The 19,532-nt window shown below is 36.4% G+C and overlaps 2 protein-coding genes across 3 annotated transcripts in view; one reads left to right on the forward strand and one right to left on the reverse strand.

Moving 5' to 3' along the window:
• Positions 1–466: 466 nt before the first annotated feature.
• On the forward strand, positions 467–13,566 carry lrp2bp (LRP2 binding protein). 2 transcript variants are annotated; one of them, NM_001098776.1, is given in 9 exon segments: positions 467–784; positions 3,071–3,177; positions 3,339–3,452; positions 4,326–4,468; positions 6,995–7,100; positions 7,463–7,686; positions 7,758–7,923; positions 10,272–10,361; positions 12,986–13,528. In NM_001098776.1, coding segments are annotated over 8 exon segments (1,032 nt in total). In that variant the 5' UTR covers positions 467–678; the 3' UTR covers positions 10,338–10,361; positions 12,986–13,528.
• The window catches only part of snx25 (sorting nexin 25), an 83,690-nt gene continuing 76,896 nt past the window's right edge, over positions 12,739–19,532 (reverse strand). The window contains 5 exon segments of the mRNA NM_001163293.1: positions 12,739–13,178; positions 15,616–15,716; positions 16,176–16,357; positions 16,445–16,511; positions 17,287–17,404. Of these exon segments, the coding sequence (NP_001156765.1) occupies positions 13,113–13,178; positions 15,616–15,716; positions 16,176–16,357; positions 16,445–16,511; positions 17,287–17,404 (534 nt within the window). The 3' untranslated portion in view covers positions 12,739–13,112.

Here is a 19,532-nt window from a genome sequence, read left to right on the forward strand (position 1 = left end):
ATATTGCTATTTATATAGAGTATACATAACATTGTGATGGCAAATATATAAATGCATAGACAAGCATGCAGACCAAACAGGCCTTTGTGTTTATCGATTAATAATAATAATAATAATAATAATAATAATAATAATAACAATAATAATAATAATAATAATAATAATAAAAGCATAACATTTGTGCTCTCAAATATGAAATTAAATAACTCAATTCAACCAGAAAATTTACTGAAAACACAAAAATGACATAAACCATTTTTGCTTGTGAACATAAATGCCTACAAAATAAAGAAATTAGATATGTGCTTTGGGTTTTCATAACAACGGAAAAATATTTGAGGGGAACCACATTCATAAAGCCAACAGAAAACATAAACACTTGAATTGTAAATATATAATAAAATACGAATAACAAGCGTCACAAGTGCTGTTTGTGAGGCCATCAACGGTTGTCATGGTAACACTTAGTGTATTTGGCGGCGCTTTATTTACTTTCTCCGCCGTAAGACACGCGTTTCTTTCTGTCTCTTTTTATCTGACTTTATTGTCAGAGAAAACCACAGCTCAGTGGAAAAAGAAACCCTGTTTGTTTTATTAAATGTTTCTGACTGACAGTAATAGTAAAGCGTGTTTGAAAGAAGTGATTTAGAGACAGCCGTTAGTAAAGCGTCGAGTGAAATGGACTGCAGTGAACTGGACTCGACGGAGAAAAGCAAACCCTCACAGCTCCTCAGAGCTATAAACCAGATTTATGAAGAAGGCAGAGAAGAGTCGACGCATTCAGGTGAAGCAAAACTACGACATTTAACACAAAATTTGCTGCAGGTTTTATTTATCATAATATTTACGAACAATTTATGTTGCTTAACTATAGTTAGACAAGTTTATATATATATATATATATATATATATATATATATATATATATATATATATATATATATATATATATATATAAACAAATTATAGAATGCTAATGAATTCAAGTGAAGTGTCTCTGTGTTAATGTTTTTTATTTATTTTGTGTGGGAAAAGTGCAAATATGAGTGAAATAATTTTCAACTACAAACATATATTTATGTAACGTTATAAAAACATAAGAAACCTTATGAAAGTTCTAAGTTTCTTTTTTAAGTTAAACGTAGAACTTGTATTCAATCTGTCGTTATCTAGATCATTCATTCATTCACTTTCTTTTTGGCTTAGTTCCTTTAATCTGGGGTCGCCACAGTGGAATGAACCGCCAACTTATCCAGCATATGTTTTACGCAGCGGATGCCCTTCCAGCCACAACCCATCACTGGGAAAAACCCATACACCTCCATTCACACACATACGCTACGGAAAATTTAGCTTACCCAATTCACCTACAGCGCATGTCCTTGGACTTGTGGGGGAAACCTGGAGGAAACCCACGTAATCACGGAGAGAACATGCAAACTCCACACAGAAATACCAACTGACTCAGCCGAGGCTCAAACCAGCAACCTTCTTGCTGTGAGGCGACATTGCTACCCACTGCAGCACCACGCTGCCCTGTTCTAGATCATATTCGCACAAAATAAAAATAAACAGTTGGTCAAAATACAGGGTGTCCGCAGGGTCTTAAATCTCAAAAGCTAAATTTTAGTCCTTAAAAAGTCTTAAGTCTACTTAAGTATTGTGTTGTAGGTCTTAAATCTTTTGTTTAACACGTCTTAATTTTCCTTTGCACGTGTGTAGCTACCCAATCTAGCTCTCAAACAATCACCAACAATCCATCTCAATTAAATATTTACCTTTTTTAATAAAAAAATAGCATTTAATTACTTTCTTACTGAAACATTTGTTTAAACTTTCTTCATTTCAAGAGTTCACTTAGATATTGTTTGACAAATGTTAGCAGGTTGGACATGCTATCCCTGGAGAGAACCCTGAGCTCGGAGATAGTTGATGGGGGGGGGGGGGGGGGGGGGTTCTTTGGAAAACGAAGATAAGGGAGTAGTTTTTGCTTGGCTTCTTATAGTGAGTTTGGAATAATCTGATTGGTGATATGACTGTCAGTCATATCATGTGATTCCTCTCGAAATTTGTTTGTGAAACTTCATTTATTTACTAATGAAGATCCTGACCTGACCTTTTTATTATTAAATTTATATTAAATTATAATAATTTTTTGATAGGTCAAGTGAAAATCTTTTCCAACTGGGATATAAAAAAACAAAAAACCTTAGTGTTGTATAAGTCTAAAATTGTATTCATAATGGTCTTAAAAGTCTTAAATTTAACTTGGCAAAACCTGCAGGAATACACATTATATTTAGATTTATATTTATTATTTTATATTTTATTTATTTTATTTATTTAATTTACAGTAATTTAAGGAGAGACCAATGCTGCATCAGTGGAGAAAACGGTGAAAGTGAAAGGAAACAGGAGATTCACACACAGCCCCAAATACTAAAAAAGTACTACCATGGGCCAACTTTGGCCCTACTTTTGGCCATCTCTGATCTAAATTATCAGGGGTTTTTTTTTTAGTATTTGGTGCTGTAATCTTTCATTCTTTTGATATCTTTAATTATTTTAATTAATATGTCGTAAAAGGATTATAGTTCTGAAGTAAAAGAAAAATATACGAGACTAATTGTAATTTATGGGTGAAAAGTAAAGTTGTATTTATTGTTTTAATGCTTGAATGTTTTCCATATCCGTTTAGTTTAATTTAAGCATAGACCAATGCTGCATCAGTGGAGAAAACGGTGAATCTGCTGAAAGAGAAAGCAAACAGGAAATTTACACAGCCCCAAATACTAAAAAAGTACTACCGTGGGCCAAATTTTGGCCCTACTTTTGGCCATCTCTGATCTAAATTATCAGGGTTTTTTTTTTGTATTTGGGGCTGTAATCTTTCATTCTTTTGATATCTTTAATTATTTTAATTAATTTGTCGTAAAAGGATTATAGTTCTGAAGTAAAAAAAAAATTTATATATACAAGATTAATTGTAATTTATGGGTGAAAAGTAAAGCTGTATTTACTGTTTTAATGCTTGAATGTTTTCCATTTCTATTTAACTTAATTTAAGCAGAGACCAATGCTGCATCGGTGGAGAAGACAATGAATCTGCTGAAAGAGAAAGCAGAAACAGGAGATTCACAAGCCACCTTCCTCCTGGGACAGTTACACTATGTGCAGGTGATGGTCATACTCCTGGTGGTCATTATACTGTAATATATGTAATACATATATTACAAGATAGAATGGTGTGAGAATGAGTTTTTTTTTTGCCTCAGACAGGCAGTAGATTCATTCATGATGGTTTGGTGATGTTCACAGTTGTGTCTTTGTTCCTTTAGGGCTGCTATACTGAAGCAGAGCTCATCTTTAACAGAATTAAAGATAAAGATCCTCAAGCTCTCTATCAGCTCGCTGTCATATACTACGACGGCCTTGGAACCAAAGAAGACCTTGTGAGGAACTTATTGATGTTATGAACTCTACAGTAAATCATATAAAAAACATGCTAAGAGCAAGCAAATGCAATTATCAAAGCCTGTATGTGATATATTAATGCCATCTAAACAGCAATAATATTAAAATACAATATTCACTTTAAAGGGATAGTTCACCTAAATTTAACAATCATTCCAAACCTGATTGAGTTTCTTTTGAACACAAAGGAAGATATTCTGAAGAATGTTTGCAAAAACAGCCATTGACCTCCATAGTATTTTTTTGTTTCTATGGATGTCAATGGCTGCTTGTTTTCCAACATTCTTCAGAATATCTTCATTTGTGTTCAACAGAGGAAGGAAATTCATAATTTTAAAAGCACTTGAGTGAGGAAATTCCATTTTTGGCTGAACTGTCCCTCTAAGTATTTCCTAATTATTTATTAGTATTTACTCATAGCTTGATTGAGTTTTTATTAGTATTAGAAATGTTGTTAAATAGAAGTTAAAATAAGAAAAATGTCCTTTCTATATATATATATATATATATATATATATATATATATATATATATATATATATATATATATATATATATATATATATATATATATATTATAGCAATATAAATAGCAAGACCAAATAACTATAAATAAATATTATAACAAATATACAAGTGTGCACATCAGTGCGTAATATTGTTCTGCTTATTTTGCATGCACCAAAACATCACAAAGATTTCCTTACTTTGTGCTATTATAATTAAAGATGAATGCCATTTTTATTATTATATACATATATATTTCATTATTAAAGCTAAATCTTTATTGTCGTAGTTATAATCCTTAATGTAAACAGGCTTAATGGATGTCTATATGTAAACTTTAACAGGGCAGAGCAGTGGAGTACATGGGAAGAGTTGCATTCTGGGATTCGTCTGAAGCGGGCTCTGTCAGATACGCAGCGCTGTATAACCTTGGTCAGGCGTATCTGGAGGGTTTTGGGGTGCAGGCGTCCAGCAGTGAAGCGGAGCGGTGAGAAATAATCAGCAAAACATCACTGACAAGTCGTCTGTGCATTAAAGGGGTCATAACATGGGTTTTTAATTTACACTAAAAATGGATAGATATGCTGGAAAAACTATTAATTTCAACCCTCATTCTGACTCTGTTTGTGAAGAGGCCTGGACTGCAGATTTGATTTTGACAACATCTATGAAACCATCATTCACAGACAAAGCATTATTAGGGTATCCATGGAGTCTTAAAAAGTCTTGAATTCACTGATATATATATATATATATATTGTGTTCTATGTCTTAATTGTGAACAGGACTTTATTTTCCTCTGTCTAAGTAAAGCTACTCAATCAGGCTGACATCCATCCAATCGCCAACAATTCATCTTAATAAAACCAGGTGAAAAAACTAAAAACAATTACACAATTCCTCATAATAACAGAGCAATTTATCTCTTTACGTTATCTTCCATTCATATAAAAACTTTTACAGAATGGGGAGTAGACATAATATTTACAAAAAAAAATGCATTAAGTTGAATAGAAGTTATACTCAATCAATTTGGACCAAAAGCCAACAAATATATATTTTAAATTATTTATGTAATTGCCTCCACAATAAATATACTTTTAACAATGCTAAACTTGTCATTGAATTAAAAATATATATATATATTACGTTGAAAATAGTGTATATAACTAGTTTTCTTGTTTTGATGTCACTGAGATATAATAAAATATCTTTTTTTTTTTTTTTATGTGGCAAGCAATCTGTCCAACCGGGCCATTAAAAATAATCATAATGGTCTTAAAAGGGTCTTAAAAAGTCTAAAATTTGACTTGATGAAACCTGCAGAAACCCTGATTATGTAATTAATAACTTAAATATAATTGACATATGTAACCTTTGTGTATTGTTTCAACTGACTCCCATTTTATTATGTTGGTGGCTGTTGTTGTCCCATTGACTTCCATTATGATGACTTTTTTGATATTTGAAGCCATGACACCATATAATCATGCATTCTCGATTGTTGGTGGCTTTCCCTATTGAGAAGAGGTCAAATATGTTCTTTTTACTGTTGATCATCAGTTTCCACCATTAACGCTATGTATATATATTAAATATGTATATATATATATATATATATATATATATATATATATATATATATATATATATATATATATATATATATATATATATATATATATATATAAATATAAAACATATACACACACACACACACACACACACACACACACATATATATATATATATATTTCTAAGCATAATAGTTTTAAAAACTCATTTCTAATAACTGATTTATTTTATCTTTGCCATGATGACAGTAAATAGTATTTTACTTGATATTTTTCAAGACCCTTCTATACAGCTTAAAGTTTAACTAGGTTAATAAGGTGAACTAGGCAGGTTAGGGTAATTAGGCAAGTTATTGAATAACGACAGTTTGTTCTGTAGATTATTGGAAAAAAAAATAGCTTAAAGGGGCTAATAATATTGTCCCAAAAATGTTTTTAAAAAAATTAATAACTGCTTTTAATCTAGCCACACAGTTTAAAGATAAACCATCCACTTATCCCTGATACTGAGGTCCTCCTGAAGTGTGAAGACAGATGCAAACGCATTAAAGAGAAAGTTCTTCAATCTTCAGTTTGTCCTGTTTATCAGGCATGTGGAGAACCACAGAAACTAAAAATGAATCTGTATATGATATCCAATGTAAAAAGCTGAAGTGATTGTAATTATATACTGTACCCATGCCATGTCAGTTTACATCTTGATTAAAAAAAATGCTTTGCTTAGTGTATAACAAGAACTTTTACAGGGATAGTTCACCCAATAATGAACATTTCCTCACTATTTACTCACCCTCAAGTGGTTCCATTCATTTATTCATTTTCTTGTCGACTTAGTTCCTTTATTTATCCGGGGTCGCCACAGCGGAATGAACCACCAACTTATCCAGGGAAAAATCCACACAAACACATACACATACACTCATACACTATGGACAATTCATTCTACCCAATTCGCCTGTACCGCATGTCTTTGGACTGTGGGGGAAACCGGAGCACCCGGAGGAAACCTACGCAAACGCAGGGAGAACATGCAAACTAAGCCCAGGTTCGAACCAGCGACCTTCTTGCTGTGAGGCGACAGCACTACCTACTGCACGCCACTGCTTCGCCCTCAAGTGGTTCTAAATCTTTATGAATTTCTTTCAACAGTTGAACACAAAAGAAGATATTTTGAAGAAAGCTGAAAACTTGTAATTATTGACTTCCATAGTAAGAAAAACAAATGGTAACCGGTTTCCAGCATTTTTCTAAATATCTTCTTTTGTGTTTAACAAAAGAAAGAAACAGGTAAAGGTTTAAAACAAGGGTGAGTTAGCAGAGTTAACATTTACTTTATGAATGTTTTAATGGATGTCTTATATTTCAAAAGATCAAGAGCAATTTGATTTTGCACCTTTAAAATGGGAAGAACATGTGAAGGGTGTGTGTGTTTCTCACAGACTTTGGCTCCTGGCAGCTGACGATGGAAACCCGAACGCCAGTGTGAAAGCGCAATCCGCTCTGGGCATGTTTTACAGCAGACCCGAGAGCCTCGACCTCAGAAAGGTGCTGAAATCACTAAAAACATCACACATCATCAGAGAAAACTTGACTTTCTTTTCAGTGTTCGTGGTCATAAAACGCATAGGATCAGCCTCTGATTTTTTTTGGCAATATACAACTGTATACAATACAATTACATAACAAATAGCAATCTGATATCATGTGAACTGTGTGTGTATGTACAGGTATGCAAATATAGAATTTGACACACTTGGAAATCCTCCTGTGAGGAAAGTAATGACACCCTATTATATTGATTTTTAATACTTCACACTTACTTTACTCCCATAATTCACATAAAGCATCATAGGGTGTAATAAAAAGCTGGATAAAGCCCTATTAATGCAAGTGTGTTCTCTCCTCAGGCGTTCTTCTGGCACTCACAGGCGTGTGGTAACGGCAGTCTGGAGTCTCAGGCGGCTCTGGGCCTGATGTATCTGTATGGTCACGGTGTTCAGCGGGACTCAGACTCGGCTCTGTTCTGCTTGAAGGAGGCAGCAGAAAGAGGGAGCGTCTACGCTCAGGGTCACCTCACGGCCTGCTACTACCGCAGACAGCTCTACTCCAGAGCCGCCGCGCTCGGCCAGAGGTACAAACCATTCTGAAGAGCAGCGCTCTGATTTACACGTGAACTGAATCATGCTCTGCTTTGACTTTCAGAGTGTGCGAATACAAGGACACGGCTGCTATAGCGCAGCAAACAGACTGTCTGGAGGAGTACGTCAGGAAGGGCATTGCTATAGGCATGTTTTATTACGCTCGCTGTCTTCATCTGGGCAGAGGAGTCCCGCAGAACAGAGACAAGGCAAAACACTACTGCACACAGGTACATTTCCTCTCACAATTAGCAGAATCGGGAGATGTTACTCCTTTCTTTCTTTCTCAGAAACGTCATTTTGCACAGGTCATGGGATTTTCTGAAAAGATCTAATCCAGGTATTGAAAGTCAGGTGGCTCAGTGGTTAGCGCTGTCACCTCCCAGCAAGAAGGTCGCTGGTGCGAGTCCCAGCTAGCATTTCAGTGTGGAGTTTGCATGTTCTCCCCGTGTTGGTGTGGGTTTCCTCTGGGTGCTCCCCACAGTCCAAACACATGCGCTATAGGTGAATTGGATGAACTAAATAGGCCGTAGTGTGTGAGTGTGTGTGTGAATTTGAGTGTGTATGGGTGTTTCCCAGTACTGGCTTGTGGCTGGAAAGGCATCTACCGCAGGTTCAGGGCGACGCAGTGGCGCAGTGGGTAGACCGTTCGCCTCACAGCAAGAAGGTCGCTGGGTTGCTGGTTCGATCCTCGGCTCAGCTGGCGTTTCTGTGTGGAGTTTGCATGTTCTCCCTGCGTTCGCGTGGGTTTCCTCCTGGTGCTCCGGTTTCCCCCACAGTCCAAAGACATGCGGTACAGGTGAATTGGGTAAGCTCAATTGTCCGTAGTGTGTGTGTGTGTGTGTGTGTGTTTCCCAGAGATGGGTTGTGGCTGGAAAGGCATCCGCTGCGTAAAAACTTGCTGGATAAGTTGGCGTTTCATTCCGCTGTGGCGACCCCAGATTAATAAAGGACTAAGCCGACGGAAAACGAATGAATGAAAGTCAGGGATATTCCGTATCATGACATATCAGCAATTTTATCTAAATGTTTTTTTTTTTCGATACTTTCGATCATGTTGGTTTGTTTTACTTTAATCCTTTTCCACTTATCAACCGGTAATCAAATGCAGTGCAGCTCTTAATATACGGTATGTGGCTGTTTTTTGTCTGCTCAGTGCTCAACCAGTCCATCCTGGATATTATAAGGAAAATGTCTTAAAATTGGTTTAAAAAATGGCCTAAAATCACAGATTTTGTGATGATTTTTCTCCAAAATTTGCTGCATTTCATGTTTATTTTTTGTTTTTGTTTAGTTTTTTGCTGGGAAAATATAAATAAATTAGCATGTCTTTAGCAAACAAAACAAATTGCAAACTCTGAACTAGAGATCTGCGCGGGACAAAAAGTTGAATCCCACCCGCTCCCGCCATGTTTTAGTCAGAACCCGACCGCTCCCGGTTATGTTCGGCATTCGTTGTCCCGCTGCCCGATTTGCCCCGTTTTCTGCGGTGGGGGGGTGGGGGGAGGGGGGGGGGTCGATGGAATGCTGCGAATGCTGAACACATACACACATAGACACACAGCGCCAAGCAAGTGACACAAACAGGGAGTCGGGAGCGATATTGTTATGTATTCCCGCACCGCAAGACATCTTGTCGGGTCCCGCGCTACAGCCGGGGGAATGCAGACCTCTACTCTGAACAATGACTTCAGGTCAACTATAATCTGAATTTATTCATTCATTCATTTTCTTTTCGGCTTAGTCCCTTTATTAATCCGGGGTCGCCACAGTGGAATGAGCTGCCAACTTATCCAGCACGTTTTAAGCAGCGGATGCTCTTCCAGCCACAACCCATCTCTAGGAAACATCCATACACACTCATACACTACGAACAATTTAGCCAACCCAATTTACCTGTACCGCTTGTCTTTGGACTGTGGGGGAAACCGGAGCACCCGGAGGAAACCCATAGCCAAGACTAGAACCAGTGACTTTCTTGCTGTGAGGCGAAAGCACTACCCACTGTGCCGCCCTATATTTTAAAATCAACACTGCATATCCTATGATGTGACAATTGTGGATGCGTACATTGTGATTAATCCGCTTGTTAATAGCGATCTCGCGTGAAGTGGCTTCCGGGTCCAAGTGCCGGGTCAAACTGTATGGGGAGACTCATCGAATGGTAATAATAAACATTTACAAAGCGATTTAATACTTTCAAAAATCACAATTGTAGAATATATCCATGCCTAATATCTGATGGCCAGAAACTGATTAATTTTTTATAAATTGTTAAGATTTTGGTATTTGTGATGCAGCAAGTCCAGAGACTGATTTGTACACAATTATTTTATATAAAATTCACTTTAATCTCTGATAAAAAGTGATCATAAACAAAAAGTTTCTCAATTCAAACAAGTAGTGGCTTGGACCCGGAAACAGTATTCCATACGTCACGACTCATCAAGCGAATAATGGCTCTGTTGTTTTCTATGCAGAATTTAAACTGATGTTGTGTCTGCAGCATTAGTGGTGTTATTTGATTGGTGTATTAGTGCCTCTTGAGTTGTGTGATTTGTCATTTCTGCTCCTCAAGGCTGTCAGGATTGATCCACTCATCTGTAAAGAGCTGCAGATTGATGCTGCGCATGGAAAAATATGAACGCAACCACTATTAATCTCCCAGGTGAAAATGATGACGGCTCTGGACACTCAGTATTTTTAAATTGCTGCTTGTGAGGATACAATGAAATGTTTAGTATGATTTTAGTTACACTCTTATCTTACTCTAGTACGGGGACCAGCTCTCACTTAAATAGTTAGTTGTTATTAGTTCTTATAAAGCACATATTATTAATATTATTATTAATAATAATAAGTTATTAATAATAAGTTTTCTGAGGTGGTTAATAATGAATGTGTTTCTCTTTCTTTCTTTCTTTCTTTCTTTTATTTTTTATCTAAAATGCATATACCAACTATTTTCATATTTGGGTTTTAAGTTTTTGACCAAAAAACGTTTTGCTTATATCTCAATAAATGTACACACAATAAAAAAATCACTTGTAACCATTATAATTTAAGGTGTGTGTGTGTGTGTGTGTGTGTGTGTGTGTGTGTGTGTGTGTGTGTGTGTGTGTGTGTGTGTGTGTGTGTGTGATTAAAAATATACTTAACAAATTTTTTTAAAGAAATAAAATAACAAAAACTCAATCAAAGGACTACAGCTGTCACTAAAATTGTGGAATTGAGGAAGAATAAAATATAAAAATAAAATAAAAAACTTATTCAAATATATTACTAGCTTCAATTATTAAAATAACAGATTTTGAAAATAATTATTAAAAAAGATTAATTTAAATATAGATTTAAATTTAAATGACTTAAATTTCTAAATATAAAGTGTTGCTAATATCTTAAATAAATATGCACACTATTATTATCACTTTCAACCACTATTATTCAAGAAGTGTGTGTTTGTGGGATTAAAAATAGAGAGAGTAATAATTAGAAGTTAGAGTACAAAATAATTCTAAAAACTAAACAAAAAAAGGTCAAACATGTTATTACAGCGTCACAAAAGATTTGGGATTGTGGAAAAATATAAAATTAAAAGCTAAATTCAAATAAATAAATTGTTTGAATAAAAACATTATTTATTGCGTTATAAATTACAATAATTGATTTGAAAATAATTTATTAACTGTTCATTTGAAAAGGATTTATGAATGATTAATTTAATAAATTTCAAGATATAAACAAACAAATGATTAAAGTTCAAAATATGAATGGCATTTTACTGCATGCATATATATATATATATATATATATATATATATATATATATATATATATATATATATATATGTATATATGTATGTATATGTGTGTGTGTGTGTGTGTGTGTGTATATATATATATAGTTGAAGTCAGAATTATTAGCCCCCTTCAAAAAATTTTCCTATTTATTACTTTTCAAATATTTCGCAATTGATGTTTAACAGAGCAAGGACATTTTACAGTATGTCTGAAATATTTTTATATGATATTAAAAACAGTTTTTAACACCATTTTAAGGACAAAATTATTAGCCCCTTTAAGCTATGTTTTTTTGATAGTCTACAGAACAAATCATCGTTATACAATAACTTGTATACCTGCTTAGTTAACCTCATTAACCTAGTTAAGCATTTAAATGTCACTTTAGGCTGTATAGAAGTGTCTTGAAAAATATCTAGTCAAATATTATTTACTCTCATCATGGCAAAGATTAAATAAATCAGTCATGTGTAGAAAAAATCTTCTCTCCAATAAACAGCAATTGGGGAACAAATAAACAAGCGGTCTAATAATTCAGACTTCAACTGTATAAATAAATATATATATTATATCTCATCCAAAACCTTTCTGTTTCAAATTTGATTTTTGATAAAGTAATTTAAAATAACTGAAATCATTAAGCATAGTGATATAGAACTGTAATGCAGTCAACAACTACTTTGGCTGTGTGTTATATGAAAACAACTGCACACCTACAATGTCCATTAGCCAATCAGAATCAGGCGTTTAACAGCTCAGTAATATCCACGTATGCTACTTTATTTCAAATGATGGGTTGCACTTCTGCTTTGGAGATCTTAAAGCAAAAATAACGGAAACAAATCCCTTCAGGGCGACACAGTGGCTCAGTGGTTAGCACTGTCGCCTCACAGCAAAAAGGTCGCTGGTTCGAGTCGCTGGGTCAGTTGGTGTTTTTTGTGTAGAGTTTGCATGTTCTCCCCGTGTTGGCATGGGTTTCCTCCAGGTGCTCCGTTTTCCCCCACAGCACTCTAGTTCAATTGGATGAACTGAATTAACTGTAGTGTGTGAATGCGAAAGCTTGTATGGGTGTTTCCCAATACTGGCTTACGGCTGGAAGGGCATCTGCTGCGTAAAACATTTGCTGGAATAGTTGGCGATTCAGTCTACTATGGCAAACCCTGATAAATAAGGGACTAAGCCGAAGGAAAATGCATGCATGAATATATGCATATATTAAACATTAGATTGAAGACGCGACACGTGACAGTTCTTTTGCAATTTATTGCTTATAAATGCTCTAGTCTAATTTTGGTAAAAATAAAATTCTATAATAATAACAATATTAATAATAATATCACAAACAGAACCTTCACAATAACTGTACATGACATATTGCACGATTAAAAGCTTTGATAATGGTCACAATGATGTATAGTGAGTTTCCAGAGGTCTGGCCTCTTCTTTATACAGGTGTGTAACACTCATTCCATCGTATTTTTCACATTACAGAAGAGAAGACGAAAGAAAATCAGAAGGTGACGAGTGGCAGTGGATCTGACCTGCTCCCCCACAACACATTCAAGCACACCGGGTGATTCCTGACGCAGGAGATCCAGCAGAAACAAACCTCCAGCCTTCAGGTCTGAACAGCCTCCACACTCAGCTCAGCATAGAGCTCTTTCACCAGCATCTCCAGCAACATCTGCACAAAACAAGACAATATCATCATCCATATGTTCATTCCTTACTCCACCACCAGATGGCGCTACAGCCTCATCTTTTCATTAAAGCTAGTGGTGAACTGGAGTAACCTACACTGTAAACAATGCTGGCGTCCACACAATTCCTTCATACTGTCACAACACAGACTAGTTGTACATAATTAAGCAGATAATACAATTAAGCTGTCTGGAAAAGAAAATTGGGTTGTATTAGTAATATTATGCTAAAGAAACATGTTTGTTATGATTATTAATCTCAGCCTTTAATAAATGAGCAGAAAAGTCATTTGAGAGGCAGAGAAAAATAATAAAATTCACCAAAGAGTAGATATTCTCCGAATAAAGTGTGCTGATGAATTACACATAAAACAGAGGCATTTGTCAAGAAAGCAAATAGACCCTTTACACCTTTCCGGGTTCCTCTACAGCAGAATTCGTCATACTTGGGTAAACTCAGAGCACAGTGAATGGGAGAGTACAACAAATATTTTTTTTTTTTACAATCGTATTTGCTGAAATAATATAAGAAAAACTCTTTGATAGTGTTATCAAGACTTTGAGAAAAAGGGGAGCAATACTGTGAGACAGAGGGGAGAACAACGTTAAATTTACTCTTAGCCTCATAGACGCTGCATTACAAACACCTCGCATTTGAAGTAATTAGTTTTCTGTAATTTGACGCAAAGATGATATAATACATACAGAACTGCATATAAATGTTTATACGGTTTTTAAAATCAAAATATTAAACACTTTAAACACTTATGAAAAGGTTCCATAGGGGTGAGTCAGTTCATAGGGCCGATCTTCATTCTGCCTTCAAATAAACAGTAAATAAGCCTAAATAATAAGGTTTATTCTGCCTTTTGTATTGTATTGTATTTTCTATTTAATGCCATGTCAGCAACCAATGCTATTTTCATGGCAGGAACCTTTCAACAATAAATATACAAAATTAAAAATCAACAAACAAAAGAATACATAAATTAAATACGATTTTAAGTGTTGATGCATGATAAAAATTCTCAAATCTTTTCTGGTTTCACTTTGTTAAAAATGTCCTTAAAAGAGTTCATTTCAGAAGTCTTCTGGAATCAGTAAAACGGGGGCGGGGCGGAGGATCGCGATGCCAGTGTTGTCTATTGGACGAACTCTTAATACGTACATAGCAAAGCTTGCAAAGCTGTTTTTTTTTGTTGTTGTTTTTTGGTTGTTTTTTGACAACAACTCACTGGAAATCCAAAATGCTTCCACACCGGCGACTTCATAGAAAGAGGAGAAGGTTTAAGCTCTGTCGACGGGTCTCCTGCGTCTGCAGTTTAACAAGCACTTTAACAAGCGTGTTTTTTCCCGCTTGGCAAGCCAAGCTGACGTGACATGGGGGCGTGGCAGCATCAACGATTCTATTCTTTGATTCGATAATCGAAATTCAGCATAAATTTCGATCGATTTCGATTTAAAATCAAAATCGTGACACCCTTAGTGATAAAACAGATTTTGTAATTGATGAACTTTAGTTAAAATATTATCAATCAAAGGATGATCATTCTTTGAAGATTCCATAACTTGTAGGCATGATTTAGAGTCTCTAAAAATGATAGATTTCTTTTGTTGGACATTTTCTATATACTCCAAAGCTAAAAGTAAAGCGTGGGCTTCAGCTGTGAATATGGAGCATTCTTTAGGCAGACTGATTCCATAACGTTGTTGTCCAGTTACCATTGCTGCTGCTACACCATTTTCCACCATTGAACCATCTGTAAAAATAGGCGAGTGCTGAGGGCATTGGCTTCTAATATCCAAATATTGTTGTCTGTAAACATTAGGATGAGTTACTCCTTTCTTCTAATGCAGTGGTTCTCAAACTGTGGTACGTGTACCACTAGTGGTACGCAGGCTTCCTTCTAGTGGTACGCGGAGGAATAAAATATGTCATGTACATGCTACATATATTTCAAAATTTAGCAAAAAATATGTATATAATATTCCATATATGACTTATAGCCTATATTTCTGAGGTAATCTGCCACGTTTTTTTTTAACTGTGCTGAGTTACTTTACGCTACTTTATTTCAATACTGCTCATTTTGGTGGTACTTGGGGAGACAATTTTTTTCTGAGGTGGTACTTCATGAAAAAAATTCGAGAACCACTGTTCTAATGTTCTAAATCCATATTGATTATGGGCTTCTTTAGAGTCCAATGAGGCAGGGCACTGAAATGTATTTGACTTAATATGTCCAGGTTTATGTTTACATTTTGTAGATGTGGATTAATGCGCACTTATTCTGCCTTTTGCACAGACCCAGATGTGCGGTGTGTGAAGTGTGTTTTGAGCAGAAAGCAGAAGTGTGAGCGTCAGCTGGCAGAAAGTGAACGCCTTAGAGATATAAATAGAGTGTCGGTTTGCAGACTCACGTAGAGTAGATGTCTGTTAGCGCTGCTCTCCTGAAGGGCATTGAAGATCTTGATGATGCCGTATCTGGCGTTCTGCTGCCCCACCAGATTCTGAAGAGCATCTACACAGCAAACACACAAACTCTGATGTCAGAATAATCTCTATGAAGCATAATATCACTATATATAGCAAATATTTGATTCTACTATTCGGTTAAGTCCGCATCGACCAGAAATTGCTGTTTTTTATTTCTTTATTTTTTCAATGGCGATGCAGTTCCCTGAGAAACAGAATATTAGGGGGGGGTATAAAGAATATAAAGGTGACCGGTACCGACCCGTACCATACTGTACCACTCAGTGGAAACGGGCCATTAGGGAGTTGCCATAGAAACAGGTAATTTGCCTTGTGAACGTGAACAGCTCTTAATCTCTAAACAGCACACTGCAATTACAGTGATTATGGAGACCACCAATGGCCAACCGCAGGTCATGTTTGCTTTTGGATTTTCCCAATATAATGCATATTGTGAAATAACACGTGTGACCTTCTCGGCGGGGGAACTGTCCTGTATGTTCACCTGGGATGTTGTCTAGAAGCTTCTGCTGCGCTCTCTCCTTGGTTTCTCTGCGTTCGCTCTCACAGCGGCTTTTGTTATGAGGCGCCAGTTTTCCGTTGGGCCAAAATGTGTCCCGGAAAACATTGATGTAGTAAACCATCATCTGCTCACTGAAGATCCAGTTTACAGTGTCTCTGATCTGCCTGCGGAGCAAGAGAGAGACAGAAAAGTGTTCAATGCCCAGCAAGTTTCCATCAGAGTTTCCATTACGCACATCCATTAAAGCTTACTTGTTTATAGTGCGTCCAAAAGTGACCTGAACTAGTGCAATTAGTGTCTTCCTCACCCACTTGAACACTGCAGAGAGAAGAAGACGCTTTAATATCAATCATCAAGACACATTTTATTAGCAAATGATCATATTAGCATGATTTCCAATCAGATTTGTAGACAATTAAGCTTTGCATTACACGAATATACTAGATGAGTACAATATTAAATAAAACTTTAGATAAAGTGGCTTGAGGTTTGAAGGTTTTACTCAAAGAAAGTCAGTTAACCTTTTGCAAGCATGTTTAAACAATTGCATGGATTAACATTTCTAGCTTGTTTTAGCCATTTAAAATGCACGGTAAGTATACAACATTAATACAGTTGTTGCTAGATCAAGATCGGAAGTTAACGAGAATTATTTTTATTATTTATTAAATTTCCCATTTATTGGATTTTATTAACATTTACCTCCACCCCAACCCTAAACCCAAGCGTCAAAATTTGCTACAACCGCAATAATCAAACCCTTGGGAACAACTGTTGTCGGAACCAAAGTTCGCAGGTTTGTGTTCTCTGGACTCCTCTCAAGAGGTGGACTTCTACATTCTGATTGCTTGCCGAATCGTGTCACGGCTCATTACCATAAAGTTGACTTGACTTCAACTCTCCTCAATGCCCACACTGGCTCCTCGCCACTTACTGTCATCGGCTCCCATTGAAAATGAATGACTTCGGGCTACTTTGACGCTCTCGCCGCTTTCGGTGTGAACGTACAGTTACAAACTTATCCACAGCAGAAATAAAGTCAACGTTTGAGCATCAGATTTGTAATACTCCACATGAGTGAACATCTACTCACTGCCCCTGAGTTCAAAGATCTCTCCGATCAGCATGAAGCAGGGCTCGGCCAGCGCGTCTTTCTTGCCGTCCGGCTCATCGCCATAGTCTGAGAGATCACTGTCATCTTCAGCTTCATCCTGACACACACACAATCAGATTCTGTGTCTGTCTGTGTCGAATCTGATGCTCTTAAAAATGCAACTAAACATTAATTTCATATTAGGGTATAAAGTACATTGTGAACATGTTTGTTTGTGTCTGTGTGTCTCCATGTCTGATGCCGCGTTCACACTAGCAGCGACTTTGTAGCTGCCTGTCGCTCTGGGTGGCAAACGCAGGTCTGTGTAGGTCTATACAGCACGAACACAACCAGCCTCTGAGTGAGCTGAGAGAGGATCACATGAGCTCTACTGGTGCTCCTATTGGCTGTCACTCAAAAAAGTCGCTCTTCATTTGCATATAGTTAAAGGATTCCTAAATGTCGGCCATCTGGTCGCCAATGGTCATAGACTGAGGTCGCCAGAAGTCGCACACCCTCTGTTAAGATTTTACGTTTTGTCAGTTTAGTGGCTAATTCGTACGAAAATGTACGATTTTATAAAGGAGGCGTGGCACCTAACCCCACCCCTAACCCCAACCGTCATATGGTGATGAGCAAATTGTGCTAAATTGTACAAACTAGATCAGACGAAATCATACGAATTAGCCACTAAAGCAAAAAGTTACGAATTGCTGTGAGATTGCGTTGGATGAACGGTCGCTTGTAGTGTGAATGAGGCTTGAGTGTGTGTAAGTGCCTGTGTGTCTCTGAGAGTCACTCAATGTGTGTGCACGTATGTCATGCGCGTGTGTCCCTGAGTGTCTCTCCATGTGTGTGTACGTGTCTTTGAGTGCTTCTACATGTGTGTGTATGTGTGTGTGTGTCTCCGAATGTCTCTCCATAAACATGTGTGTGTGCTTATGCATCTGAGTGTCTCAGTGAATGTGTGCATGTGCTTGTGTGTGAATGAGTGAGACAGTGTATGTCTGTGTCTATGTGCATGTGTCTGTGCGATGTGTTGTGTTTGTGTGTGCTTGTAGCTGTGAGTCTGCACAGTATGTGTGTGTTTTTCTGAGTGTCTGAATGAGTATGGGTGTGTGTCTGTGATTGTACAGTATATGCATGTATGTGTGTGTGTGTGTGTGTGTGTGTCTGTGAGTGGGTTTATATGTTTTGAGGGTGTGTGTGTAAGTGTGTTTATATATGAGTGTCTGAATGTGTGTGTGTTTTATATATACGTGTGTGTGCTTATATCTGTGAGTGTCTGCACAATATATGTGTGTGTTTTAAGAGTGTCTAAATGAGTGTGTGTGTGTCTGTGAGTGTACAGTATATGTGTGTGTGTGTGTGTGTGTGTGTGGCTGTAAATGGATTTATATGTTTTGTGTGTGTGTGTGTGTGTTTTATATATATATATATATATATATATATATATATATATATATATATATATATATATATATATATATATATATATACACGTGTGTGTGCTTATATCTGTGAGTGTCTGCACAGTATATGTGTGTGTTTTGAGAGTGTCTGAATGCATGTTTGTGTGTGTGTGTGTGTGTGTGTGTGTGTAAATGTTTATATATAATATATATGTAATGTGTGTTTGTGTGTGTGTGTGTTTGTGTGTGTGTGTATGTATGTGTCTTTTTGAGTGTGTTTTGTAGATACCTGTGTATGTGTGTGTGTGTGCTTGTATCTGTGAGTGTCCGCATGGTTTATGGGTGTGTGTCTGTAAGTGTACAGTATGTGTGTGTGTGTGTGTGGCTGTAAATGGATTAATATGTTTTGTGTGTGTGTGTGTGAGAGTGTGTTTACATATGAGTGTCTGAATGTGTGTGTGTTTTATATATACGTGTGTGTGCTTATATCTGTGAGTGTCTGCACAGTATATGTGTGTGTTTTGAGAGTGTCTAAATGAGTGTGTGTGAGTCTGTGAGTGTACAGTATATGTGTGTGTGTGTGTGTGTGTGTGGCTGTAAATGGATTTATATGTTTTGTGTGTGTGTGTGTGTTTATATATATGAGTGTCTGAATGTGTGTGTGTTTTATATATATATATATACACGTGTGTGTGTGCTTATATCTGTGAGTGTCTGCACAGTATATGTGTGTGTTTTGAGAGTGTCTGAATGCATGTTTGTGTGTGTGTGTCTGTAAATGTTTATATATAATATATATGTAATGTGTGTGTTTGTGTGTGTGTGTGTGTGTGT

This window comes from Danio rerio, chromosome 14, assembly GCF_049306965.1.
Source record: "Danio rerio strain Tuebingen ecotype United States chromosome 14, GRCz12tu, whole genome shotgun sequence".
Taxonomy (NCBI): domain Eukaryota; kingdom Metazoa; phylum Chordata; class Actinopteri; order Cypriniformes; family Danionidae; genus Danio; species Danio rerio.